The 27,933-nt window shown below is 36.8% G+C and overlaps 1 protein-coding gene and 1 pseudogene across 5 annotated transcripts in view; one reads left to right on the top strand and one right to left on the bottom strand.

Moving 5' to 3' along the window:
* The window catches only part of NT5C2 (5'-nucleotidase, cytosolic II), a 156,542-nt gene that overhangs the window by 75,777 nt on the left and 52,832 nt on the right, over positions 1 to 27,933 (top strand). For 4 of the 5 annotated variants that reach the window (XM_090278536.1, XM_090278537.1, XM_090278534.1 and 1 more), the window contains one exon: positions 25,776 to 25,849. In XM_090278536.1, the coding sequence (XP_090134662.1) occupies positions 25,776 to 25,849 (74 nt within the window). Of the gene's footprint in view, positions 1 to 11,393; positions 11,462 to 25,775; positions 25,850 to 27,933 lie in introns of those variants that run through there. The other variant, XM_090278535.1, reaches the window with a different exon arrangement.
* LOC150010574 (actin-related protein 2/3 complex subunit 3 pseudogene) lies at positions 5,975 to 6,503 on the bottom strand (annotated as a pseudogene).

Raw genomic sequence — 27,933 nt, 5'->3', positions numbered from 1 at the left:
GTGTTATCAGTGATTTGCTCTTTTAATTACTATGTGGCATTCCATTGTATCAGTATGCCACAATTTATTTATTACTCTTCTGTAGATGGACCTTCAGGCTTTTTATAGTTTTTAGCTATTCAGTATAAAGTTATTATAGACTGAGAAAAGATTTGTAAATCCCACATCTGATAAAGGACTTTTATCTAGAATTTATAAAGAACTTTTAAAATTTAACAGTATGAAAACAACTTAGTAAAGAAATGACAAAAGACTGACATGTCACGACCAAGGACGTATGTATAGCATAAAAGCACATGTTTAACATCATTAGCCATTAGAAAATACAAGTTAAAACTGCAATGTATATATATGCCTGTTACCATGGCTACAGTAAAAAAAATACAATATCAAGTGTTACCAAGGATGTGGAGCAACTGGAACTCTTGTGCGTTTCTGGTAAAAGGCAAAATAGTATAGCCACTCTACAAACCATTTTAGTAGTTTCTTATACCCTAGAGAAATGAAAACTTAGGGTTGCGCACGTGCGCGCGCACACACACACAAACTGCACGTGAATAATGTTAATAGTATTTCTAAAAATTGCCTCAGATTAGAAATAACCAAAATATCCTTCATAGTGAATACATAAACAAGGTACAGTACTTCTATACAATAAAATACAACCCAGGCAAAAGGAACTGTTGATATACAAAACAACTTGGATGACTTTTAAAGACATAATGCTGAGTTAGAGAAGCCAGGCTCAAAAGGTTACATGCTGTGTGATTCTGTTTATATGACATTTACAAAGAGAAAATTGTGGTGATGGAGAATAAATCATGGGTCCTAAGAGTTCTCAGAGGAGGGCAAGTGTGACTACAGAAGGAGAATATGAGAGAGTTTTTGGGGTGATGGAAATGTTTTGATTTCTGATTGTGATAGTGATTCAAGGAATCTGTAAATGTGTTAAAATCCGTAGTCATGTATACCCCAGAAGTTCAGTTTGACTTTAAAATAAGAATAATGCTGCTATAAACATTCTTGAACATGACTGTTAGTGGATTTATATTCTCATTTTTCTTAGTTTCTTCCTGGGAATAGAATTGCTGGGCCATAGTGTAAGCATATGTTTAACTTTAATATTGTAGATACTGCAAAATGGTGTTTTAAGTGGTTGCTTTGATTTACAGTTCTACCTGCAATGTAAGAGTGTAGTGCCACCTATACTTTAAAATTAATGTCTTTCAAATTATATGTTTAATTTAAGTTATTCTGATGGATAGTAATGGCCTTTAAAATGAGTTTTAATCTGTATTTTTCTGATGAATAATTAGGTTGAACACCTCTTTATATATTAATTAGCCATTTATTTTTAATTATATTTTATTCTTTATGCCATTACAGTTGTCCCTAAATTTTCCCCCTTTGTCCTGCTCCAGTCAGCCCCTGTACTCTCCCCCAAACCCGCATGCCCCCGCTGCTCTTCCTCAGGCCATCCCCACACCTTAGTCCATTCCCATGGGTTCTGCATATGTTCTTTGGCTACTCTATTCCCTATGCTACATTTTACATTCCCATGACTATTTTGTAACTACTAATTTGTACTTCTTAATCACTTCACCATTTTCACCCATCCCCTTGATCCTGATCCCACCTGGCAAAAATCAAAATGTTCTCTGTATCTATGATTCTTTTTTATTCCTGTTTGTATGTTTATTTTGTTGATAGATATGTATGTATTGCCATTTTATTGTTCATATTTTTATCCTTTCCTTTTTCTTCTTAAAGAAGACCCTGTAACATTTCATAGTACTGGTTTGGTGATGATGAATCCTTTAGCTTTTTCTTGTCTGGGAAGCTCTTTATCTGTCCTCTGATTCTAAATGATAGCTTTGCTGGGTAGAGTAATCTAGGTTGTAGGTCCTTGCTTTTCATCACTTTGAATATTTCTTGCCGATCCCTGTTAGCCTGCAAAGTTTCTGTTAATAAATCAACTGGAAGTCTTATGGAGGTTCCCTTTTAGATAACTACCTGCTTTTCTTTTGCTGCTTTTAAGATTCTCTTTGTATTTAACCTTTGGCATTTTAATTATGATGTGTCCTGGAGTGGGCCTCTTTAGTTCCATCTTGTTTGGGACTCTGTGCTTCCTGGACTTGCATGTGTATTTCCTTCACCAAATTAGGGAAGTTTTCTTTCATTATTTTTTCAAATAGATTTCTGATTTCTTGCACTTTATCTTCTCCTTCAGGAACCACTACGATGTGAATGTTGGTGTGCTTGACGTTGTCCCAGAGGCTGCTTACACTATCCTCGTATTTTTAGATTCTTTTTTCTTCTTGCTGTTCTGATTGGCTGTTTTTTGCTTCCTTGTGTTCCACATCATTGATTTGATTATCAGCTTCATCAACTCTACTGTTGATCCCCTGTAAATTGTTCTTTAGTTCAATTAGTGTATCCTTCGTTTCTGATGGGATCTTTTTTATGCTGCTGAGATTCTCACTAAGTTCCTTGAGCATCCTTATGACCAGTGTTTTTAGCTCTGCAGCTGATGGATTGCTTATCTTCATTTCGTTTAGCTCTTTTTCTGGAGGTTTGATCTGTTCTTTCATGCGGGCCATGTTTCTTTGTCTCCACATTTTGGCAGCCTCCCCGTGTTTGTTTTTATGTATTAGGTAGAGCTACGAAGTCTCCCAGGCTTGATAGAGTGGTTCAATGTAGTAGGTGTCCTGTAGGGTGCAGTGGCACAACCCCCCTTATTACCCAAGCTGGGTACTCAGGGTGTGCCTATTGTATAGGCTGTGCACACCCTCCTCTTGTAGTTGAGCTTTGATTGCTGTTGGCACATCCAAGGTCAGCCTTCACCTGTGTTGTGTCCCGGGTCACACAGCATTAGCTACAGTGTGATCTGCAGATGGCTGCTATTTGTGTTGGGCTTGGAGGTGCCCAGGAGAGGCCAAGCTGTGAACCAAAGCCTTCTGCTACTAATGCTGGACCTAGGGCAACTTAACAAGAGGTATGGGGCTCACTGAAGCCAGATGCTGCTTGTAGAGAATTTAGGAAAATCTGAAGCATGGGTGGCCTGAAAGGCTGGGTAGGGCAGGGCCTCAGGGAATAACCTGGGTGGGGAAAACAGTGTGAGCCAGGTCGATGGATTCTCAGATATGGCACCTGCCTGGTGGCTCTGTAGGGGTAAGCACGTCTGTCTGGAAGAAAGCTGCCCCCCAGTTCTTGCCCTGATAGCAGACAATTCAGTTCCTTCCTGTACATTTCTGATGCCTTTTGATCTGCTGCCCCGGTGCTGGAGCTCAGAGGGAGTAGGTCCAAGGAAGTCTGTATGCTGACCCTTTAAGGGGAACTGCCTGGGATTCCAGAAGTTTCTGTCTTTCACAGCCTCAATCCCCACGGGTTTTTACAGCCAGAAGTTATGGAGAGTTATCGCCCTGGCACTGGAACCCTGGGCTGTGGGGCCTGTTGTGGAGTTGGGACCCCTCACTCCTGAGCTATCCCTCCCAGTTTTTATCTACCACACGTCTGTGTAGGACCAGCCAGTTCGGTGTCTCCACCCCTCCTACCAGTCTAGGTGTGGCTTCTTCTTTAATTCCATAGTTGTAGGTCTTCCATTCAGCTCATTTTCTAACTGTTCTGAATGATGGTTGTTTGACAGTTTAGTTGTAATTTTGATTGGGGTGTGCAAGGAGGTGAGCCATGTTTACCTATGCCACCATATTAACTAAAAGTCTAGCCATTTAGATACTTTCTTCTGCGACTTGCCAACTGGGTTGTCTTTTTAAAAAATTGATTTGTCTTTACATATGTTCTCTTATTTTTAGTTTTATTTATTTTTTAAATCCTCACCTGAGGATATGTTTATTGATTTTAGAGAGAGGAAAAAGAGAGAAAAATATCAATGTGAGAGAGAAACAACAGTTAGTTGCCTCCTCTATGTGCCTGGACCAGGCATCGAACCTGCAACCTTTTTGGGGTACAGGAGGATGCTCCAACCAACTGAGCCACCCATCCAGGGCCTTTTTCTAAAGACATTTTTTATTGCAATATAATTCACTTAACATAAAATACACTAAAATCCATTTAGTGAAGTTTTGCATATTGACAGAGTTGTGTATCTAATTCCAGGACTTTTTCATCACCCCCGAAGGAAACCCCAAACCCGTTCTCTTTTCTCTCCAGTCCCTGGCAACCACTGATTTACTTTCTGCCTTTACAGAATTGCCTGTTCTGGACATTTCATATAAATGGGATCATACAATGTGTGCTTTTGTAGCTTGTCTTCTTTAACTTTGCATGTTTTCAAGTTTCATCAGTGTTTTTAACCTTACTTCCAATTCCAGTTTATCCCGTGAAGGTTCTTTTTTTTTTTTTTGTCTGCTCCCCATTTCATGTGAGATCCTTGGCTGCCAGTAACATCAACATAATTACTCATTTGCTCAGTCTAATAATACAGCTTCAGAATTGATTCACCCCCAGGACAAAGAAATTAAAAATATTTAATGATTTGTTTGTAATACTTATACTGTCTTACCCTATGCTGCCAATGACTAAAGGTGTATTGTCGAAGCCTATTCTCTTTAGTTGCTTGGTTTAGTTCATTCTTGCTATTTTTCTATACAGTGTGGTTAGGTTGTTCATAAGCAGTGTAATTAATTATGTTCATGTATTTGTTTGCTTTCAGTTAACTTTTGTCTTTTCATTCTTATTGATTTAATTGTATTTGTTGTTATTTAACAATGTTATAATGTTATATAGCATTATTATATATTATATGTATTAGTAATTTGCTTTCATAGCATTATTTTGATAGCATTATTATACAGTATAATGCTGTTTCATTATTATACATTATAATAATGCTGTTTTGATACCATTATTATTATATGTGTAGTAATAATTTGCTTTCATAAGTCAAAGTCATGCAAAAGGTATATGAGATATGTGACTCACCCATATTCCTCCCAAAATTGGTAGGTGATAGACTGGATTTCTCTTTATTTATCTTGCTTTGGCTTCATTGGAGGTTCTTGATTCTGTGCTCATCTTTAATTGGTTTTGTATCTCAGTCATTATCTTTCATATATTTTCTTTGTTTGATTCTCTTCTTTCTTTCTGAACTCTTAGTAAGCGTATGTTAGGCTTAGTACTGTGTCGTCTCTTCTCTTGTTTTTTTTTTTTTTTTGTATTTTCCATCTTTTTTTCTCTATTTACATTCTGGAAGATTTTTCTTGACCTACTACCAACTCACTAATTGTCTTTTTATTGAGTCTGAACTGACTTTACCCATCACATTTTTAATTTTGTTTCCTTATAATTTTTTATTTTAAGAAAATTTTTAAAATTTATTTTTAGAGAGAAGGGAAGGGAGGAAGAAAGAAAGGGAGAGAAACATGGATGCACGCATGAGAGATAAATCAACTCGTTGCCTCTCGCCTGCCCCCCAACTGGGGACCTGGCCTGCAACCCAGGCATGTTCCCTGACCGGGAATCAAACCAGCAACTTTTTGGTTCACATCACTCAATCCACTGAGCCACACCAACCAGGGAATTTTTTTATAGTTTTTAGTTTCAGAATTCCATTTGGAAATCTTTATTTCAAATATGTCAGTTTCTATAGTTTCCAGTCATATCTTAAACATTTAACCTGTTTTTTTTTTGGAATTTTTATGAGGGTTTATTGGAGCCAAGCCGATGACTTTCTGGGAAGCAAGATCTCAGATGCCCCAAATATTCAATTTTTTGAAATGTTAGAAATTTCTTTATTATTTCATATTAAGCACTAGCTTAATAGTGCAGACCATTTCAGATTATATCTTTGACATTTCATTCTTCCCTTTTGCATCCAAATTCTTGATAGTTTTTTAAGTAAAGACTTGATTCTTCTCTCTGTTGTATAAAATTTTATGAAATAAAGGCAAAAAACTGTGCACATCTTCTGGGAAATGCTGCCCTCATCTGTGGAAACGGCATCTGCTTGCTCCCTTTACTGCCCAGGTCCTGAAAGACTTGTTCGTGAATTGTCTCTTCACAAAGCAAGTCCGCTGCGTGCTGCGTGTGTCATTCTGCGTTAGGGTCTGAAACTGCCTCTCAGTCTCAGGCCAGGCTTTTGCCTCCGCTGTTGTTAAGTGGACCCTCATCCCTTCACCTCCCCATTTGCAGGTTCGGCATAAATTGTGTTCAGTGGGAAACAGGCTCTCCTGGAACGGTAAAATTAGTGAGACCCAGTATATATGCTCTTCTTTCTCACTTCGGCTTTCGGAATTGCACTTTTGAAGCTTCTTAAGATACTCAGAAGTGTAGTTATATATATATCAAGATCCTGTCAGCTTCATTCTTAATTTCATAGTGAAGAAAGCATTGGCCTTGAAGTAATAGATGGCTTCATCTACAATATTTGTATTTTTTGTCTTTTTAGGGATGGGTCCTTTGAATTGACTTCTGGTAGGCAACAGTGCTGCATTTCCAATGAGTTTGGTGTCAGAGTCCAGGAGTGAAAAGTGGTAAACCAGCATCTTGAGGGCCCCTGAATTTCAGCTCAGATGAGTAGGATAGGGTTAGAGTGTGGCAGTTACGGTCTGGTGACTCAGGCGTGTGTGGTAAGCAGATCTAAATCTTAATTAACAAGCTTTGGTTTAAGAATCAAAAGGAATGAACTACATTTCTGGCTCTTATTTTCAGCCACCTATTTTTGAAAGCTTTTAAAAAGAGAACTTTATTGTTACTACATTCATTAGGAAGTTGAACTATTTCTGAATATGACTACCATAGACCCAACAAGTGGAGAGTAATACCATCATCAATCCCAAACTTTAATTTTTAAAAATATTTAAAATTATTAGGTAATACATGAGTAAATTTTGATTATACAGCATTCAGGAATACAGAAATATAGAGTTAAATGTGAAAGTTCTCCTTCATTTTTTCCCTTTGACCCCCACTCCTCTTTCTCATAGGGTAAACACCATCAGTAGTTTGGAGATCATCCTTCTTAGTCCCTTTTCAATACATTTAAACATACAAGCATGTGCACACTTTAATATGAATCTCCTAATCATTTCTATATTTTAATCTTTTCTTTTTATTGCTGATAATTCCTGTAAGAGAAACATGAATTGGATCAAACCCATAACTTTGGTATGTGCCCCGACTAGGAATCAAACCCGCAAGCTTTTGGTGTACAGGATGACACTCCAACCAAATGGCCAGGGCTCTGTCACTTGGCTTTTTGTTCATAGTTCCTCTTCTGTTGAAAAGTGCTCCACTCCTCCTTTTCCTCTTAGCTTGGTTAGCACCCACTAATCCTTTTTCCATGTTGGTTAAGAGCCTGGGTCCTAGGGTTAGCATTTTGGATTATTCCATATAATTTCTTTAGAATCATGGTAAAACTGTTACCAAGCAAAGCAGGGCTCATTCACATGGTGCCTTGGTGTATGACCCAACAATTAGTGTTGAGAAAAACAGGTCTTTATTTACAGTATTCCAACCTTGTGGGGCTGAGCTAGGAGCACTTCAGCTCGGAGCCCTGTTTTCCCACGGGACCCAGCGCTTCCCTTGATCTCCAAAAGGCTATAAGCCAAAACCAAGCCCAATAGTTCCCCATTCCTTATCTGCCAGCTCTCTCCCTCAGAATCTGGGGTGCGTTGTCATCAGTCTCTGTATAATAGCAGGAAAGCATGTTCTGTGTTACTCTGGATCATGGTGAAGTCCAGGAAAGGCACAAGTCCTAAGAGAGTGAACTTTCCGTATGTCCCGAGTTCCAAGAGTCCAGATAGAGTCTGGGTCTGCAAGGCAGAGTCCCTGGTGGCTTCGTAGTCAGCTGGAGCAGGCATGATCAAAGCAGCGGTGCACCTGCTTTCCTACTAGCCCAGGCTGCATAGCTGGATCCTGACTAGAAACTGCATGGCTTCTTCTTCCTTCTCACTGTGGACCAGCTTCTCTACAGACTGCATAGCTGCTACTTCACTACAGGCGGCATGGCTGAATCCCCTTCTGGCTCATGGTTCCTTCCTCATGGCTACTCTGCTCCACTCACTCTGCCTGCATGGCCCTCTCCCATGGCAGACCATCTCCTACAAAGCTGCCTAGCTGCTACATCACGGTTCTGTTCACACACACCTGACCTCCTAGCCAATCCCTTTCAGACAGCGAGGCTTCTCTCCTTATGGCTGCCTGCCCTTATTTTAAACGCTGACCCAGAGCACCATACATCATTGTTATGAAAAGTATCTTAACCCTATCATCTGCCCTTTTACCTGAGCGCAGCAGAGCTTCCCTTCAGGAAAGGCTAGTATCCTAAGCTTATCATCTGCTCTTTTGCCCTGGGCTTGCAGCACAGCCACCATACAGTCACCAACCCGCCATAGATATGCAAAGTACCCCCAAAGCTGTACCATCTCCTTCCCCCATACCCAAAACCATGAGCTGTGGGGATTTGGGGGACCCCTCCCCTGCTCTCTTACAGAAGCACAGTATTTAACTTCTGTAAACTTTTGTCATCTATGAAGTAGGAATAATTTCTCTGTTATTTGAGGATTAAATGAACTAATAGATACATAAAGTGCTAGCACAGTGTCAGTTTAGAAAGGAAAAACAACTTGGCATCCTGTCTTTTAGTATGACTCAGCCAAGAAAATAGATGTACCTCTCTGTTGTGCATACCTCTGGTGCCATAATTATATACTGTTTTTAAATGGTTTGTGAATGGGCCTCTTTCATTAGATTTTGAACTCAAAAGCAAGGACTGCTACATTTGTCTTTGTATTGCTGGTACCAGGCACATATAGAGATTTGGCAGTTTTTTTTAAAGATACTATTTATTTATTTTTAGAGAGAGGCGAAGGGAGGGAAAAAGAGAGGGAGAGAAACATCAATTTGTTGCCTCTCACATGCCCCCACCGGGCACCTGGCCTGCAACCCAGACTTGTGCTCTGACCTGGAATTGAACCAGTGACATTTCACTCGCACAGTGATGCCCAACCCACTGAGCCAAACCAGTCAAGGCAAGATTTAGTAAATATTTCTTGAACATATGAACAGAGTTTGAAAGAGCTATTCATTTTCAGACAATGTATTATCTTTTGCACAGGAAATTCTTACCAATATATGTGTGTATCCTCTGTTCAGGTGACAATTTTTGCTTTATTTTGCATGTAGTAAAGTCTTAAAATAGTAATTACATGTATGAATTTCCACCACACTTAGCTGTGATGCACACGATGAAAATCAAGAGAAGCCATGGGAAATTGACAATCTTAAGGATTAGATTATTTGTCCATATTTAGTTCATATTCATGTGTTTATAGAATTTGGTTTGAGTATTGTCAGTGAAAAGCCTTCATACTTACAGACAATTTGAGAATTGGATTTTTAAAAAGTATTTTCCAAGAGCTATATTGATAAGGTAATGCTTGACAATCCAATTACTTTCCCTGTATCCCCACCGTCTAAGTTACAATAGTTCTTTGAGTGCTTACACATGACAGACAACAACCCTACCAGATGTTATCTATGTTCTATAGATAAAAAAACCTCAGGCTTAAGTTAAGTAATTTATTCAAGGTTCCAAAGCCAGAAAGTAGAGGAGCTGGAACTTAAGTATAGTTGTTCAGTGCTCATTCTCTTTCCATTACACCATACTGCTTTTTTTTTAATGTTTTTATTTCATCTTTTCATTCTTATTTAAGATTTTTATTTATTTTTAGAGAGAGGGGGAAAGGAGGCAGAAAGAGAAGGAGAGAAACATCAATTAGTTGCCTCTCGCATGGCCCATAACCCAGGCACGTGCCCTGTGCCCTGACTGGGAATCAAACCAGCGACCCCTCGGTTCGCAGCCAACACTCAGTCCTCCGAGCCACACCAACAAGGGCTGCTTTTCTAAATAGACTGAAAATAATTTTATTTTGAGTTATTAGGCTTTCTTTTTTTCCTTAATTCTCATCTGAGGCTGTGTGTATTGATTTGAGAGAGAGAGATGAAGAGGGAGAGAGGGACACACACATGGATTGGTTGCCTCCTCTATGCACCCTAATGGGATTGAAGCCACAGCCTAGGTACGTGCCCTGACCTGGACTGGAACCTGCAACCTTTTGATGGACAAAGACGATGCTCCAATCAACTAAGCCATCTGGTCAGGGTGAGTTTATAGTTTTAATAGTACTTTTAGTTACTTGGTGACTAAACATTTAATAACTAATAGAAACCTTTATGGTAAGATATTTAGGTAATATTTAAAGAAATAAAGTTTTGCCCTAACTGGAATGGCTCAGTTGGTTGGTTGGGTGTCATCCTGCAAAGCAAAAGGTCACCGGTTGGATTCCTGGTCAGGGCACATGCCTGGGTTGTGGGTTTGGTCCTCTCTGTCGGGGTTATGTACAGGAGGCCACCAATCGATGCTTCTCTCTCACATAAATATTTTTCTCCCTTGCTTTCCCCCTCCCTTCCCCTCTCTCTAAAAATAAATAATAAAATCTTTTTAAAAAATAGAGGTAAAGTTTTTTTTTAATTTTAATTTCAAGTTTTAATTCAAGTTGTGTTTCTTTAAGGTGTGTACATTTTATTTTTAATTTGAAACACCGCTAGGAGGGTTCGTCACTTCAGCGTTCTTAGACTTTAGCACACTTGTTTATTTCTTTCCCTGTTGCATAATCCCTATGCATTATATTGGTCCAGAGGCAGGAATGTTGTAGATGTTTTTCTTTCAAACCTCAGTTTGCTCTGAGGTTTGGAATTAATCTTTAGAATGTACTGGATTTATCCCCTATATGCCAGAGATCTGCAAATTTCTTTTTACATGAGCTGAAATTTTCAGGCGATTGAGTAACAGATGTTTTCCTTAAAAGCAGTTAATGATCAGAAAAAAAGACTTTAGTGTGGAAATACTTAAGGTTCCTCCTGTAATATGATCTGTACGTACTTTATTCTCTTGTAGTTCAGTTGTTCATATTGGAAGGGAGGAAATAATTACGCTGATAATTAAAACATTATATATCCTGTTGATTTTTCCCCCCAGAGTAAACCGAAAATGATTTGGACTGACTAGGGCCGCTCTATTCTGTGGAACTCACATTGTTTGCGTAGTGTTGGCAGGCCTCGTTAGGGGGTAAATTTGCTTTTTCTGTGTGTTTGCCAGTAACGATTCCTTGTCTTTTTACCGGAACTTGCCATTTGGATTGTCTCCTTCCTAAATTGGCCAGTTTTAAACAGTTCAGACTTAGTTATTTTTCCTGCTCTCCATTTTTTTTTTTTCCTGTTATTCTTAAGTTTTCAAGTATTTAATCAGCTGAGGATATTGGTCACTGAGATATTGCCTGGTTAGGTTCGGCATTGTGCCCGAATTTGTTGGGCCTCGCAGGGCCTGAATTCTCTGTGCTTTAACAAATGAGCTACAGTTCTCAAGAGATCAGTGAAGCTTGTTTGTTGACCCTGTATTCTCATCCAGAGGAAGTAGATCTTTGAGAATGTCTAAGGAAGGGTAAGTGAGTTTACTATTCTTTTTTCCCTCATTTTTCTCAGTAAAGAGGTGTTCTAGACATCTGAGTGAATTGGAGGATTAATATGCAGAGCTACAGTCGGAGTGGGGGTAGTGGGAGAAATTCAGCTGAAAGCTTACATTGCTAGTATTTCATATGCAATATATACTGTAAAGTTACTAGTGCTATTTTCAAAAACAGCATTGAGGATGGATAATCTTAATAAGAATTTAATGAGTTTAAACACCCTGTTTACTCTGTGGTAAACTCATTTTTTTTTTTTTTTGGTAGAAAGTATTTATGAAGATTGGAAACAGTCAGTGGTGTCTTAACCAGAGTTTTACAAAGAAATGAGTGAAGTTTAAAAATTCACAGGCATTTTAAAATAAATTGTACCTTTACAAAATGTTGTGAAAGACTGAGTGAAAACAGCATGTGATTTTGTTTCCTTCTGGGCATTGTAGGCAAAAATTAAGTTTATTTGAATCCCCTAGTCCTCTTTACTATGTAAAATAGTTCTGTTATTTTTTTTTAAATTCTTTTAATATCTCTCATTACTTCAGAATCTGAATTGTTACTGATTTTCTTTTTGTGACCACTACAGGAGGCGACATGTAAGTTAATGTCAGCATATTGTTGGTTATCTAATTTTTAGCCTTCAAGCATAACTAGACTTTAGAGAGGCATTTCCTTTGATTAAATAAGACGTAGCTCTCTCCAAAAATAATCCTCAAAAATACAGTAAAATACAGTAAAATTTTGATTCTGTGGAAGCCCTTAATATTTTCTCAGTCTTTGTTCTCTTAGAAATTTTGAAGTAGTTTCAGAGCATTGTGCTTATAATTTATTTTAATCTAATTATGTATTGATTATGAGCAAAATAAAATTGGCTACTTTACTACTATTTTTAAACCTCATTATTGGATAAAGAAAACAAACTATGGTACAGATTACAGTTGTTAAACAATTTTTGTGATAAAGATTATCATGGATTCTGGTATATTTGTCAGTCTTGTACACATAGTTGTTTATAAAGCTGATTTATAGATTTAAGAACTACTATATTTCTAGGTGCAGTCAAAATTCTTGGAAAGTAATTAGTACTCATTTTTCTCCTATGGTAAAGCATGTTAGAATTGGTTAGTTAGATATATATATATATATAAAAACCAAAGGACACTATAAGGGCTGAGATACTCTTTTAGGTTTATTTCTAGGTGCCCCAGGGCAATTCCAGTACTGTCTAAATAGGTAATGAACCAAGTGCATTTGAAATGCATGGATAACATAAATGAAATTGGTTAGCTGTTATTCTCCTTTGTTATCTTTAGAAATAAATGGATAAATTTTGTACTTTGGGATGAAAAGAATTCTTATATTTACAAATTTTGCATATATGATATTTTGACATGTAGTACAGTTTGTTATTTGATGTCTATGAAATACTTTCCTAATAATAATAGTGAAAAAATTGTTAAAAGAGTTAAATCACCAAAAATTATACTTGAGCCTTATTCAAATTATGGTAATCGAGAGTGGTATTAGTATAAGTATAGACTTACGTAGAACATGAAACCTAATAGAGAGTTTGTAGATTCACACACATATATAGTCAATTGATTTTCAGCAGTAAGGCCAAAGTAGTTTCATATAGAAAAAATATAAACCTCAACCTTTACCTCAAACCATATAAAAATAATGTAAAGTGGGTCATAGACCTAAATATAAAAGTTAAAAGTAAAGTGTAGAGAAAAATCTTTGTCACTCTGAATTAGGTAAAGATTTCTTAGATAAAATACATAAAAACTTATATGACCTAGTAATTCCATTTTTAGTTATTTATTTACCCCCAGAGAAATGAAAGCATATGTCTACATAAATTTGTATGTGACTGTTCATTGCACCATTATTTATAATAGTCAATTCTGGGAACAATCCAAAATATCCATTAACTGAATAAATAAATAAATTGTAACCTGTAAAGACAAGTCATAGATCATTGGTAGTCTGGGGCCAGGGGTTGGGGAAGATATTGCAAAAGGGCATTAAGAAAGGTTTTGGGTTTGATTATGGTAATTGTTACATTAGTACATACAATTGCCAAACTCAGCAGACTTTAATTAAAATCAGTGAAGGAGGTGAAGGGATTAGCTAAAGAACATATAAGCATAACCTATAGGCATAGGCAATAAATAGTGTGGTGATGGCCAGAGAGAAAGGGGTGGGCTGCTGGGTGGAGTTGGACAAAGGAGGAGAGGAATGGGGACATCTGTAATAGTGTCAACAATTTTTAAAAAGTAAAAAAAAAGAGAAGGATGAATTTTATTTTAAGTAAATCATACTTCAGTAAAGTTGGTGGGAGAATGAGATTTAAAAAGCTCCTGAGCTTATTTAACATTTTATAAATGAAAAGGTTATTGTTTATTCATATTCAAGAGAATATATTTGGGGAAATACAGGTACTATAGGATGAGAAATGAAGGGAAAAATTCACCTGCCTTTCAATGTCACGATTGAACCCTCTAGTTAGAATGCCTTTTATTACTAGACTTGCTATCTTAGTTAAGGGGCCAAAGTGAGTTTTATCATTTGCTCTTATTTTAAATTTAGACCTCCCTTTTTTTTTACTATAGGCATAGTCAGTAACTTGTTATAACATTTGTCCTAATGATAACATGGTTAATTGTATTTTTCTCTCTCATTTTTATCCCACAGAGTTCAACTTTGATATTTTTCTGCATTTTATAAGTTATCCTCTGTACATTGGTCTTTACATTAAAAAATTGGGGAGAAAAGTGAAAAAGAATTTAGAGGAAAATAGGAAAAAAGGGATTGGAAAAAGATCTGGGTTTAATTAGACTGAAGTTTTAGAATAGTACATTTATTTTCAGAAGTACAGATATTTCTAGTTTCTTCCTTAATTTATGTATTTTTCTTACTTTGTTAGTCCTCTTTTTTATTCCCCACCATCCTGGTCTCATTATTGTAGTTGCTTCATTTGTGAAAAAAGGTGAGGAGAATTTTAATGTCTCTTAAACATTTCTAATGAATTTTCTTAAAGTTTGCTTTTAAATCTTTGGTGGAAAGATAATATGACAAGTACTCTTAATATTTTTTCACCTTTAAGATACACATTTTTTCACATTTAAACATCTTTGAAATTGGGCTGCATCTAACAGTGTGCCTGCCACCTAGAATTAAGTTGAGTTCTTCCAGAGAGACTTTCGCTTCTGTCAGTCACTTGGCTGGGGGTCGGGGGAAGGGGCAATATTAACCATCCTAGTGGTGTAAGTTCAGACCACAAACCTACATAACTTCTTGTTCACATTCTCAGGGAGGTTTTCTCCCTCCCTGGAGTCAATATCAAGGCTGATATGTACAGAATTCTTTTGATCCCCTTTATGTTACAGATTTAGTTCTCCTTTATCTTCTCTTATTATGGATAAAGCCCTTTGATATCCTAGCTTTATTTATGAGCCTCTGACTTTTCTTGGGCATCCCTCCTGTCCTCCCACCCTACCCTGGTTTCCTAATAGCATATAGGTAATATGGGTGAATTTTACAATTGATGGCCTCTTAAATTTTAATCATCTTTAATTTCTATGCATGCTTCCATACTAACTTCTGTTCACTGGAACTTATTTATATTGAGTATTTAAGTGAGAAAAATGAATACTATGATTGATCTGTTTTGTTTTAGGAATGATAGTATGCTTGTTGTTCAGACTTTTAAAGCACAGGCTGGACTTTTGGTCAAGATGGTAGTGTATGTAAACATGGCTCACCTCCTCACACAACCACATCAAAATTACAACTAAATTATAGGAACAACCATAACTCACAACTGTCAGAAATTGAGTTGAATGGAAGTTGACAACTACAGAGTTAAAGAAACCACATCCATCCAGACTTGTAGGAGGAGAGGAGACACAGAATGAGCGGATGTCTTGGGAGCAAGGAGTCCCAGGCACACCAGGCCCCTCAGCCCAGGGTCCCAGTGCCAGGAAGATAAGTCCCCAAAACTCTTGGCTGAAAAACCAGTGGGGACTGGGTTGGTGGAAGACGCTGCTGGAGCCCCAAGCAGTTCCTCTTAAAGAACCCACACACTGACTTAAACTCACTCCATCTGAGCCCCAGCCACGGGGTAGCAGCTTGAAAGGCACCAAAGGCATACAGTGAGGAACTGGAGTGTTTAGTATCAAAATGAGAGCTAGGGGACAGCTTTCTCCCAGACAGAAAGGCGGGCAGGTGCTATTGTCCCCTTTCTGAACCCTCTCCACACAGAGCCCCAGAGTTGGCAGGTGGGTGCCATACCTGAGATCCCATCGAACTGGCTAACATAGTTTACCCGCCCTGGAGATCCCCTGAGGCTCTGCCCCACCCAGCTTACATCTGTTAACAGTCTTGGCTCATGCTTCATACTTCCTATTTCCTAAATCCTCTCAAACCAGCAATAGGTGGCCTCAGTAAGCCCCCAGCTCCCATACTTGCTAAGTGGCCCCAGGCCCAGCACTAGCAGCAGCCAGCCTAGATTCACAGCTTGTCTTCGCCTGGGAATCTTCAAGTCCAGCACAAGTAGCAGCTACCTCAGACTGCTTTATTGCTCAGGCAGGGTGGCCCTGGGCAAAACATAGGTTGGGGCTGACCTTGGCCTGTACCATCCAGGAAACCCCAGGGCCAGTGCACCCAGTGGATAGCTACTGACCATGTCAAAGCACCACTACCCTGACCCTGCACAGTTGATCCCTCCACGGATGGTGGAGGTTGGTGGTCAGTGATCACAGTCAATCCTTGCAGCTGACTGACCTGGGTAAATCCTTTCCATTGATCTACCAACAGCAACCAAGGCTCAACTAAAAGAGGAGGTTGTACTCAGCCCACATGAAGGGCACACCTTGAGAACCCAGCTTGGGTGATAGGAGAGGCTGTGCACAGGACCCTTCAGGGCACCTACTGCATTAGACCATGCTACCAAGACATGGAGTCAAAGAAGCTCTACCTAATGCAAAGAAACAAACACAGGGTGACTGCCAAAAAGCTGCCAACATGAGGAGACAGAATAACATGACCCAAATGAAAGAATGGATCAAAACTCTAGAAAAAGAACTGAACGAAACAGAGATAAGCAATCTATCAGATGCAGAGTTCAAAAGTTACAAAGATCCTCAAAAACCTTAGTGAGACCTCAGCAGCATAAAAAAGATTCAGTCAGAAGCTAAGGATATACTAATTGAATTTACAGGGAAAATATTAAGTCAAATTAGTAAGCAGTTACTGGCTGGAATTTATGAAAACAAAAACTAATGCTACTAAAATACTTGCTTTGATAATCTAGTCCAAAATTTCCTATATATTCCTAGCATTTGAACTTTCTATTTCTAGGAATCCATTTCATAAATTAGGAAGTTCTTAGATTTTTAGATCTAAGCATTCTTTTTACTGAAGGACCAGGGACACAGGCAGACTAAGGTCTTGCCACTAAGTTTTTAAAATAATATTTTGAGATACACTTTGCATACCATTCAATTCACCTTTTTAAAAAAGTGTACATTTTAGTGATTTTAATATATTTAGAACATTTTCATTACCCCCTAAAACTCTCCATTCCTTCCTCCCCACAGTCTCTAGCAACCACTAACTGCTATTAACTTTTTTTTTTAACTTTTTAGTTTAAAATTAAGTTTTAGTTCAGTTAAGTACTGTGTTTGCTTTTTACAAGGCCCTATGCTAGGTATTGGATTAGATCTTTCTGAAGTCTCTGGATATTCTAAATGAAAGTTACTGTAGGCACATAGTTTACATCTGCCCTGTACTTTTTTGCTAAATTAGTTTCTGATTTTTGTTTCTCGTTATATTCTCTTTTCTATTTCTATCAGGAAAACTTCTAATTTATTCTTTGGACCAGCGATTTTCAAACTTTTTCATCTCGTGGTCTGCATAAAATAATAAAATGCTATGACACGTCAAAAATTATATTTTCCAAAAAAACAGGTATCATTTTGACTCATTCAGACCAGATGGTTATTGTTGAGTTGGATGTTGTGCTTTTTAAAATTTGACAATCCAAGGGGAAGGAGGTCTGTGCCCCCAACTAAATAGGCATTTCATGTTTCAGAAATTCTTGCAGCACCCTGGTTGAAAATTGCTACCCTTGCCTGATCTGTTTTTATTTTTTATTTTTATGTACTTGAATAATGATTTGAATTCTCTCTTTTAAAATATCTATCATCACTGATACTTTGTTCTAATGAGTGGAAAAGGTAAACATTAAATGTCATAGTTAGGTGACATTTAGCCAATTTTGTGCAGTGCCTGGCCTCAAAGTTCATAATCCAGTAAAGAATGTGAGAACTACCCTACATATTTTATGTATGTGTCAAATATAGTAAGTGCCAAAATAAAGGATTTTGCATATTTAGACTTCTTACATAGATCACTACTTTGTAGAATTTAATTGTTGGTGAAATCTCTTTAATTAGACAAAAAAATAATCTGAAACTCAGAGTTTGGCACAGCCAGAATAGTTTTGAAGAAATCACTTGAGATTGCTGGGTCTTGAAAAATAAGATAAGAGATAACAGAAAGACATTTCGGGTATAAGATAAGGAAGAGCATAAACAAAGCTTCTGCCCTGGCTGGTGTGGCTGGGTGGATTGAGTGCTGGCCTGTGAACCAAAGGGTCACTGGTTGGGGCACATGCCTGGGTTGCGGGCCAAGTCCCCAGTTGAGGGCTTGTGAGAAGCAACTACACATGGATGTTTCTCTCCCTCTCTTTCTCCCTTCCTTCCCCTATCTCCAAAAATAAATAAATAAAATCTTAAAAAGTGTCAGTGTACCTTAGGAAATAACAGGTAGTTTGTTTTTAATATTAGAGCAAAAGGTGCGTGATGTGGAAAATGTGAGATAACACAGTTTGGAAAGATGGTGAAAGGCTTTGAAGCCCTTGAAGATGCATGAATTTGTAATTTACTGGTTGGATAGGGAGTGAGAAATGTCTAGAGGTTATTAAGTAAGAGCGACACAAATGGAACTGTGCTTTAGGACAGTGCTTCTCTAACTATGGTGGAAGACTGAGTTTTTAAAAAATTTCCAATTTGTTTCAAATAAGTACACTTACAAAATGTAATAAAAATTCAGTACTAGGAAATGAAGAGACAAAATGTACATCTACATTATTTCATTATACACTTAAAATTTTTTTTCTATCAAATTGTTAAAAAGTTTTTAAATACTTGCAGTTTCTGTATATATCAGGTCATGGATTAGTAACAACTGTTCACAGACCACACTTGGAGCAGCACTACCTCAAAGCAATTAATTTAGCACTGAGAACAATTGGGAGACGATTGCTAAATAGTGTGTAATGAGAACTTGGATAGGTTAGAAGTCTTTAGTTCAGTTGGTTGGAGCATTGTCCCGTAACCAAAGGTTAATGGGGTCAAAAGGTGACAAACTTTTTTCCCCCTTGGTTATTAAGACATTCTTATTGGAACTGTTCAATAAGTATTTAATGAAAACCTCTGATGTACCCGACACATTTTGTTACTGACATTGAGATAACTAGATATAGTCCCACAGAATAATGAAAAAAATAAATTATCTTACTTAGTGAAAAAGTCACTGGATCTTAGTCTCTAAACTTGAAAAATAGCTCATAATTTCTTCTGATTTGCTTTTTAGTGTTTTTGTACCCCACTTCTTATTTTAATGATTACTCTTAGTCTAGACTGTAATATGCTTTACTTATATATAGTAGTTATTACTAACATTTATCAAGTGCTTATTATAAGCCACACTCTGTAGCAGTGCGAATTGAATGAAAGATCTGGATTCCAGAAATATTTGAAAATTTAAATGAGGGCACATGAGATGATCGAGATGATATAGATTTAAGGGTGAGGAAAGAATAAAAAGATATTAACTAGATTTTAGGTTTAAGTGGGAAAATAAAGAGTGCCAATAGAAGAAATAGGAACTAGTTTGGGGAGAAAATGCTAAATTAGGTTTTCAACAAAAATTTATATTATAACATTTTTATTCTGTCAAGTTAAACACATATACACACAGACACATTTTGCACTCTCAAAAAAGCACTTGTAACTTCTTCTTTTCTTTGATTGTAACAGACTGGATATATAATTACACAAACCCATAACCAAAACATGCCTAAGAAGATTTTATACTTGTATCCTTAGTCTCATTTGTTGTTGCAGTTACTGCTGCTGGGCGCTTGGCCAGGAAATTGTGACTCCTAGGCAGTTGGAGGAGTTAGGGATAAAGTTCACCATTGCCAAAGAAATTCTATTCCAAATGGATTTGTGTGGAGCAACAGTGATATCCAATGACAAGTTAAATTAGACACAGAGGTGTTTTCTCCAACACTGTCCCAGAAGATACATGCTGTTGAGGGTCTGGTTGAGACTAAAAAAAGTCTTTGAAGTTAGGTTAAAATCATAAAAAAAAGAAATTATACCAGGGACTTGAAGAAGAATTTTGTTATGTGACTTCAAGAACTAGTTGACTCAGATAGTTTTACACTTTGCAAAACGGCAACCAGTGACAGATGAGGTAATACTGCTTTGAATTATGAGTTAAATCTCAAAACCATTGAGTTTGCTATTTACAAAATTTCAAATTTAGTAAATCGCATGTTCATGGTCCTTAAGTGTGAGAATATTAGATCCCTCTTCTTAATGCACATTACATTAATAGTCTCATTTTTTGTGGCTAATATTTATGTTTACTTGTATAGAATTTCTTCAGATTTCATGTCTTACTACAGTGCGATATGATAGTAAAAGATATTACATTTCTTTTTGTGTTGTAGTCTGTGCCCGGTTTTACAGTATTGCTGTGTCTGTCTCCTAAAGGTTGTTTCTCTTGTTAATGCTCAAAGCTGTATCTTGTAAATGACTTCGTGTGTATGTAGGAATTTGTGGCTGATACTTGCATTTTAAGGTTGGATACTTTAGTTCAGTCATGCTTCTTAAAATGGCGATGTTGTACTTTATTTAAAGCAAACTTTGGAAAGTTAATCTCACAAATATATTCAAGCTGTTAAAGATAGAGGGTGGAGTATGTTTCACTGGTTAATAATTTAGAAAAGGGACATAAGGAAACTGATATAGTCAAGGGCCTGGAACCAGTAGAAATTTTTGGATTCCCCAAGTCAGGTATACTTTTGTTTTAAACGTGTGGTGGGACTGTGAGTCAGTCTTTTAATTGATATAGTACCTAATACTTTCTTTTGTTACAGCAAGGCTAGTTTCCCTTGAAGACTGTACCCTGGAGACATGCGTGGTATTTCTAGCTCAAGGCATTTTCTCTGCTGAAGTCAGTGCATATTTTCAGCATTTGGGTGTATATTATATTTGTAAATTTTAGCATATGCTATATTATTGCAGTTATCTATCATGTAGCTGTTCCACTTTGTCATTATAGCTTTTCTTATTCACTTTAGATATTTGCACATGAATTAGATTGAATCCCCTGTTGCCCCTTCCTCCCGTGTTTTGTGGCATAAAATAGGGAAAGAACAGGAAAGATGAGACTGTATGTGAGGTTTTTTCTTTTGGTTTCATAATAGAAATGAATTAAAAGGAGAGATAGGAATGATTGTTTTAAGTTCAGGAATAATTTCTGTAGGTGAGAGTACTTATTTTGAATGAGAATGAAAAGATAAATGATACTTGATAAAAGATCTTCATAGGAAAATGTCTTATCTTCTAATTTTAGGCATTGAGAAAGTCCTAGGCTGCTTCTAGAATATTTGTCACAAAATGGTACTTGCCTTGTTGTAGGCATTTAATAAATGTGTTGACTGAATAAAGTGACTAGTCAAAGAGGAAAGAGTATGATTTGATATTTAGCAGTGATTATTTTGATAAAAAACAATAGATTTTTGTGTTACTGATAATGTGGACGGTTTCTTTGTACCTTCAGCAATGACCAGTATTGGTCAAGTCTCTTCTCTTCCGTGATTTTCACCGTTCCTGAAACCAGCTCACAGCATTCTTCAGGGTCAAAGCAGTTTATTTTATTATGTGGTCCTACATATCTCTCCTGGATTGTATCACAAGGAAGAAAATGTTCCCAGTCATTCCTGCCTGAATTCCCACAGAATATTTTAGGCATGTCAGCTGTTTGGGCTCTGAGCAAGGATTTGATCCAGTTGGCCCCCTAGCCTGAATTGAAAGTATGTTTGAAAACCTAAGCTTCAGTGGTAACATTGTTTCCAGAGTTAGAAACATTACTTTGTTTCTTTTACCCCTGTTGTGACTTCAAAAAGATTTATGTAACTGGGAAAAATGACAATATAGTAGATGCTGTTTTCTGTTAAAGCTTGGTGAAGTTTGGTAAAGTTCTTCATTTAAGTATTTTTAAGTTAATGTTTGATTATTTGTCTGCATTTAAAATCGGTACATTTTAAAATGAGAGGAAATGCTTTCTATTAAAATTTAAAATAGTAATATATGTGTTGGTGAAGTGTTAAAAAGAAAATCAATACCTAGATCAGTGGTTTTCAAACTCTGAGTATTTCATCATTTAAAATATATAACATTCATTCCTGTACATACTTATTTATAATTTATACTACTGTCCTTATTTATAGTAGGAAAATATACAAATTAGACATTCTAAAATGATGAAATAAATATAAGTAGAAGATCTAATATTTTCTTTTTGCACCCTACTAGAGTCTTCTGCATTGCCTGGTGCATTTACTCTTCTTTGGAGACTATTGACCTAGACATTATGGGGGAGCCCAGCTCAGGCCTCTTTATTTTAACAACATTCCTAGGTGATTTAAAGCATTCTTATTTTTCACAGTTACTTATGAAATAAAGGTGAAGAAAAGATTTGGTAATAAGAGCATAAATTGTTCAATAATTTTGGCCACCAAGCTGGGATTCAATGGAAAGGTATACTTATTTTCAGAAGTGATTGAAACTTACCCCAAACACCATCATGATGATGATGATCTACAATACTATTATATTTTTAGTTTTCCTTGTCTTCATAGTAACCTTTCTGAAATTTGAATCGGATTATTTCGTTTCTTCAAATTCTGATAATTTATTCTTGCCTACCGGGTAATGAAAATTTTTGTGATTTTGATTCCTATTAACCTTTTTAGCTTCATCACTTTTTAAAAATATATATATTTTGCCCTGGCTGGTATGGCTCCGTGGATTGAGCATTGGCCTGTGAACCAAAAGGTTGCAGGGTCAATTCCTAGTCAGGACACTCGCCCGGGTTGTGGGCCGGGTCCCTGGTTGGGGCTGCACAAGAGGCAACCACACATTGATGTTTCTCTCCTTTCTCCCTCCCTTCCCTTCTCTCTAAATATAAATAATTAAAATCTTTAAAGTATATATATTTTATTGATTATACTATTGCAATTGTCACAATATTTCCCCTTTGCCCACCTCTGCTCAGTACCCCCGTTCACTCTAGCAATCCCCTCCTTTTAGTTCATATCCATGGGTCATGCATATTAAGTTCCTTGGCTACTCCATTTTCTATACTGTTCTTAACATCCCCCTGTCTACCAATATGTACTTCTTAATCCCTGCACCATTTCCCCTATTCTCCCCCTCCACCTCCCAGCTGATAACCCTCCAAAGGATTTCCATATCTATGATTCTGTTCCTGTTCTGCTTGTTTGATTAGTTTTTTTAGATTCAGTTGTTGATAGTTGTGCATTTGTTACCATCTTAATGTTCATAGTTTTGATCTTCTCTTTCTTATTTAGTTCCCTTTAACATTTCATATAATAATGGCTTGGTGATGATGAACTTCTTTAGTTTTACCCTGTCTGGGAAGCCCTTTATCTGCCCTTCCATTCTAAATGACAGCTTTGCTGGATAGAGTAATCTAGGTTGTAGGTCCCTGCTTTTCATCACTTTGAATACTTCTTGCCAGTCCCTTCTAGCCTGTAAAGTGTCTTTTGAGAAATCAGCTGACATTATTATGGGAACTTCTTTGTAGGAAACTCTCTGCTTTTCTCTTGCTGTTTTTAAGATTCTCTTTTTATCTTTACTTTTGGCATTTTAATTATGATGTGTCTTGGTGTGGTCCTCTTATTTTATTCTCATTTTTTTGAAGTTGTTTTTCCTCTTGCTGTTCCTATTGAATGTTTTTTTCTTTGTTATGTTCCAAACTGTTGATCTGAATCTCAGCTTCATCCCCTCCACTGTTGGTTCCCTGTGGATTTTTCTTTATTTCACTTAATGCAACCTTCATTTCTGCTTCGGTCTTTTTTATGCTGTTGCAGTACCCAGTGATTTCTTTGAGCATCCTGATAACCAGTGTTTTGAACTCTGCATCTGACAGGTTGCTTATCTCCATTTCATTTAGTTCTTTTCCTGGAGTCTTGTTCTGTTCTTTCATTTGGGCCATGTTTCTTTGTCCCCTCAATTTGGCAGCCTCCCTGTGTTTGTTTCTGTGTATCAAGAAGAGCTGCTTTGACTCCCTCTCTTAGTAGCACGGACTATTGTAGAAAAGGCACCTGTAAATTGTGTGGGACAGAGCCTTAGGTAGTCATCAGGGCGGGGCAACCAGTTTCACCACTTTGTGGCTCTGTGTGTGGGAGAGCTCAGAGAGGGGACAGTGCCTGGCCTCTGGAGATTGCCCGAGACAAAGCTGTCTCCTCAGCACGCACCCCCTTGCCAGTCACTCCATTTCTTCCCTTTCCCCATATGCCACCTGTGCCCTTCCAGCTGTTTCCCTGGTGTGCATCCCAGAGGGAGTGGGTTTGCATGAGTCCTAAGTCTTTGTGGATCCTTTAAGAGCAGTCTTTTGAGAATCTTGCAGTTTCTTCCACTACCCGAACTCCCACCAGTTTTCGCAGCCAAAAGTTATGGGGACTTACCTTATTGGAACTAGATTCCTGGGTTGGGTGGTCTGGTCTGGGGCTGGGTTCGCTCGCTCCTGATGTATCCCTTCCAGTTTTTACCCACTACAGGTGAATGTGGGACCACCAGTTCCACCAACTCCCCACACCTCCATGTCTTCATCCCTCCCACCCATCTGGATGAATGTGGCTTCTTTAACTCCTTCTTTGTAGGACTTTCAAACAACTTGATTTTCTGACAAATCTGGGCGAAATTTGTTTTGTAGTTTAGTTGTAACTTTTTTTGTAGTTGTGTGTGGAGGCCTGGCATGTGTACCTATACCTCCATCTTGGCCGGAAGTCCTCTTCATAGTCTTTATTGCCCCTTCCTTCCACCCTGTTCCTCTAGAAAACCTTCTTTTGCAAAAATAATCAAGAAAACAAAACCAAAGAGAATTCCTCAGTTTCAGCTATAAAAAAATCATACAGTTCACTGTAAATCTTGTCCCTGCTTGGTTATTCTGCCTGGATTGCCTTTCTTGCATTGTTCTACTGGAAAACATTGTTTAAGTTTCAGCTCAGACACCTCTTCTGGTCTCTACAGAACTGGTGCTCTCTTTTCCATATTTTATAGCATTTACTGAATTGCTATAATTATTTGCTTATAAGTCCCTCTCCTACTAGGCTGAATTTCTCAAGGGAAGAGATTCTAAGTTAAAACAGAAGTTCCATGAGGGCAGTACTCACTGCCATAGCATAGTTCCTAGCATTTAGTAGGCACTAAAGTATTTTTTTTTACTATTTTATTTATGTATTTCCTCAGTTGTCAAGTTTTTTTTTCTACTTTTCAATTTTATTTTTTATTTATTTTTAGAGAGAGAGGAAAGGAGAGAGGAAGAGAGGGAGAAACATTGAGGTACTAGAGAAACATCGATCGGTTGTGGTTGCCTATCACATGCCCCTAACTGGGGATCTGGCCTGCAATCCAGGCTCATGCCCTGATTGGGAATTGAATCGGCAATCTTTTGGTCCACAGGCACTGGCTCAGTCCACTGAGCCACACCAGCCAGGACTCAATAAATATTAATATTTGTTGATTGAATCTATATTTATGTCTTCATTATCTGGCATCTGGCAGGCTTGTATGAGCCTTCATTTATTAAACAAATTACATATGGATGAGTGAATGAATTATAAAATCTCAGAAATTTATTTTATGGGATTATATTTGAAAAAGAAAGCTAATTCTCTGAACTTTTGACTACATGGCATTGCTAATACCAAAATACAAGAAAATTACATATTTTCATATAATATCTGATTTTACTTAAGGTATGCAAAGTACTTGAATAGTTTTATTATGACTTTTTCATATTGGTATTTCAGTGAGAAGATATAGAAAGATAGCCTATTCTATTAAATTTAATAGTGTTTTTGGTTTCAGTATTAATTAAGGTATCATTTTTTACTCTCTTCTTTAGGGTGTTTGTGAACCGAAGTTTAGCCATGGAGAAAATAAAGTGTTTTGGTTTTGATATGGATTATACACTTGCTGGTGAGTAGCACTTTTTGATTGCCTAAGGTTGCTTTAGCTATATTATAGTGGGTCCACAGTAGGCAATTCAGTAACCACTTGTTGATTTAATTATATATTTAACTGCCAGAGGGTCTTATTATCAAGTTGCCTCTGTTGAGATTTGTGAGTGTTGGAATTACCAGATATCCTTGACCTTTAGTTTGTACAGATAGGTAGAACATGTGCTAAATTATTTTAGAGAACCTGGTAAGAAATGATATGGTGAAATAATTTGTGTATATTTGGGCACCTTGGGCTTTTATTTTATTAAGCTGTTCTCCAAGGATAGAATTTTGTATTTCTCACTCTACCACAAGGTAAAATTTCATCAGTTAATTTTAATATTATCTTTAAGGCAAATGGAAAATAAGTTCATTATTCACTGAAATGATTGCACACATACTATGTAAAGAGTTTTTTTGTTTTTTTGATTTTTTTTTTTTTTAGAATTTTTTTAAAACTAGAGCTATTAGCTTTTTTTTCAGTATCTAAACACTAGTACTGTGCTCTCTGGGATATATTTGAAGTAATCAATGCATTAGTCAATAGTTGCAACATATTTTCAGAACTTACAAAGTTTTTGTTAAAATATTTTCAGTCTGGTACAAATATTAATGAAAATGTCATTTAATTTAAGAAGTAGGGATGAGGGACTCAGTTGAGCACATGTACATATATGTATGTGCACACGTGTGTACAGCTATGACTCAGAAAAGAATCAGAAATTTTCTCTAAAACATTGTTTTTAAACACACAAAAACCTTCAAATTGAAAAATTTGCTTCAGGAAACTTATATAACAGTATTAGAAAACTAACTTCTGTCTTCAAATCTCAATTTGATGTTCAGTTTAGGGTACAAAATAAATAATGTACTAAAATGAGTAGTTGTAGTTTATAGGTGGTTGCCACAGATGTGGCCATAATATTTACCAAAGAAGTTATGTATTAAAAATATACTCTGAGCCCTGGCTGGTATAGTTCAGTTGGTCGGAGCGTTATCCTGTAACTGAAAGGTTAATGGAGTCAAAAAGTGACAAATTTTCCTCCTCTGGGTTATTAAGACATTCTTATTGGAACTGTTCAATAAGTATTTATTGAAAACCTGTAATGTGCCTGACACATTTTGTTACCGAGCATTGAGATAACTAGATATAGTCCCACAGAATAATGAAAAAAATAAATTATCTTATTTAGTGAAAAAGTCACTGGATCTTAGTCTCTAAACTTGAAAAATAGCTCATAATTTCTTCTGATTTGCTTTTTGGGTTTTTTTTTGTATCCTTCATATTTTAATGATTACTCTTAGTCTAGACTATAATATGCTTTATTTATACATAGTAGTTATTATTAACATTTATCAAGTGCTTATTATAAGCCTCGCTCCGTTCTAAGTGTTTTACACAGATTATCTCATTTAATACATGGATTCTTTCATTTACATTGCATATTTAGTATTTACAAAAACCCTATGAAGAAGATACTATTATTGTCTCCATTTTATAGATAACACTTAAAAAATTAAGGACTTTGTTCAAGGATACTTTGCTATGATATAGTTGAATAAGACGTAAACCTAAGCATACATGTATATAGTAAGTTTAAATTATCATTTGAATAATGAAAATTTATCGTGAGGTATAATTTCAAAGTAATAAGCCCCCCCCCCCCTAAACAAACAAACTAGGACAACACACTTTAAAATAGTCATTTTGAGAGAGAATATCCATTATTCCAGCAATTCCATGTTGGGTGAAAAACATTGTTATTCTTCTTGTGGTATTGCCTCCACTTCATACAGCACACAGAAAGCAAGTTTATTGCCCTTACACTTTCACCTGTTTTCCAGAATGTTATTCGTTAAGTTTATCTGTGAATAACTTGGTTATTTAAAAAGCAAACTGTATCCTTGAAGTGCTGCTGAGGACTTTTCATCAGAAAAATGTGCCGTGAAGTACATAGACAAGACTAAAAGAAGTGGTTTCTTCCGGTTTGTTTGCTTGTTTGTTTTTTAACATTTTGAGTATTTGGGATAAATATCCCTGGGGTAAATGTAATAGAGTCA

This window comes from Furipterus horrens, unplaced genomic scaffold, assembly GCF_987537825.1.
Source record: "Furipterus horrens unplaced genomic scaffold, mFurHor1.1.pri manual_scaffold_5, whole genome shotgun sequence".
Classification (NCBI taxonomy): domain Eukaryota; kingdom Metazoa; phylum Chordata; class Mammalia; order Chiroptera; family Furipteridae; genus Furipterus; species Furipterus horrens.
Note: the sequence above shows the minus strand (reverse complement) of the source record. Positions and strands in the feature narration are given on the sequence as shown.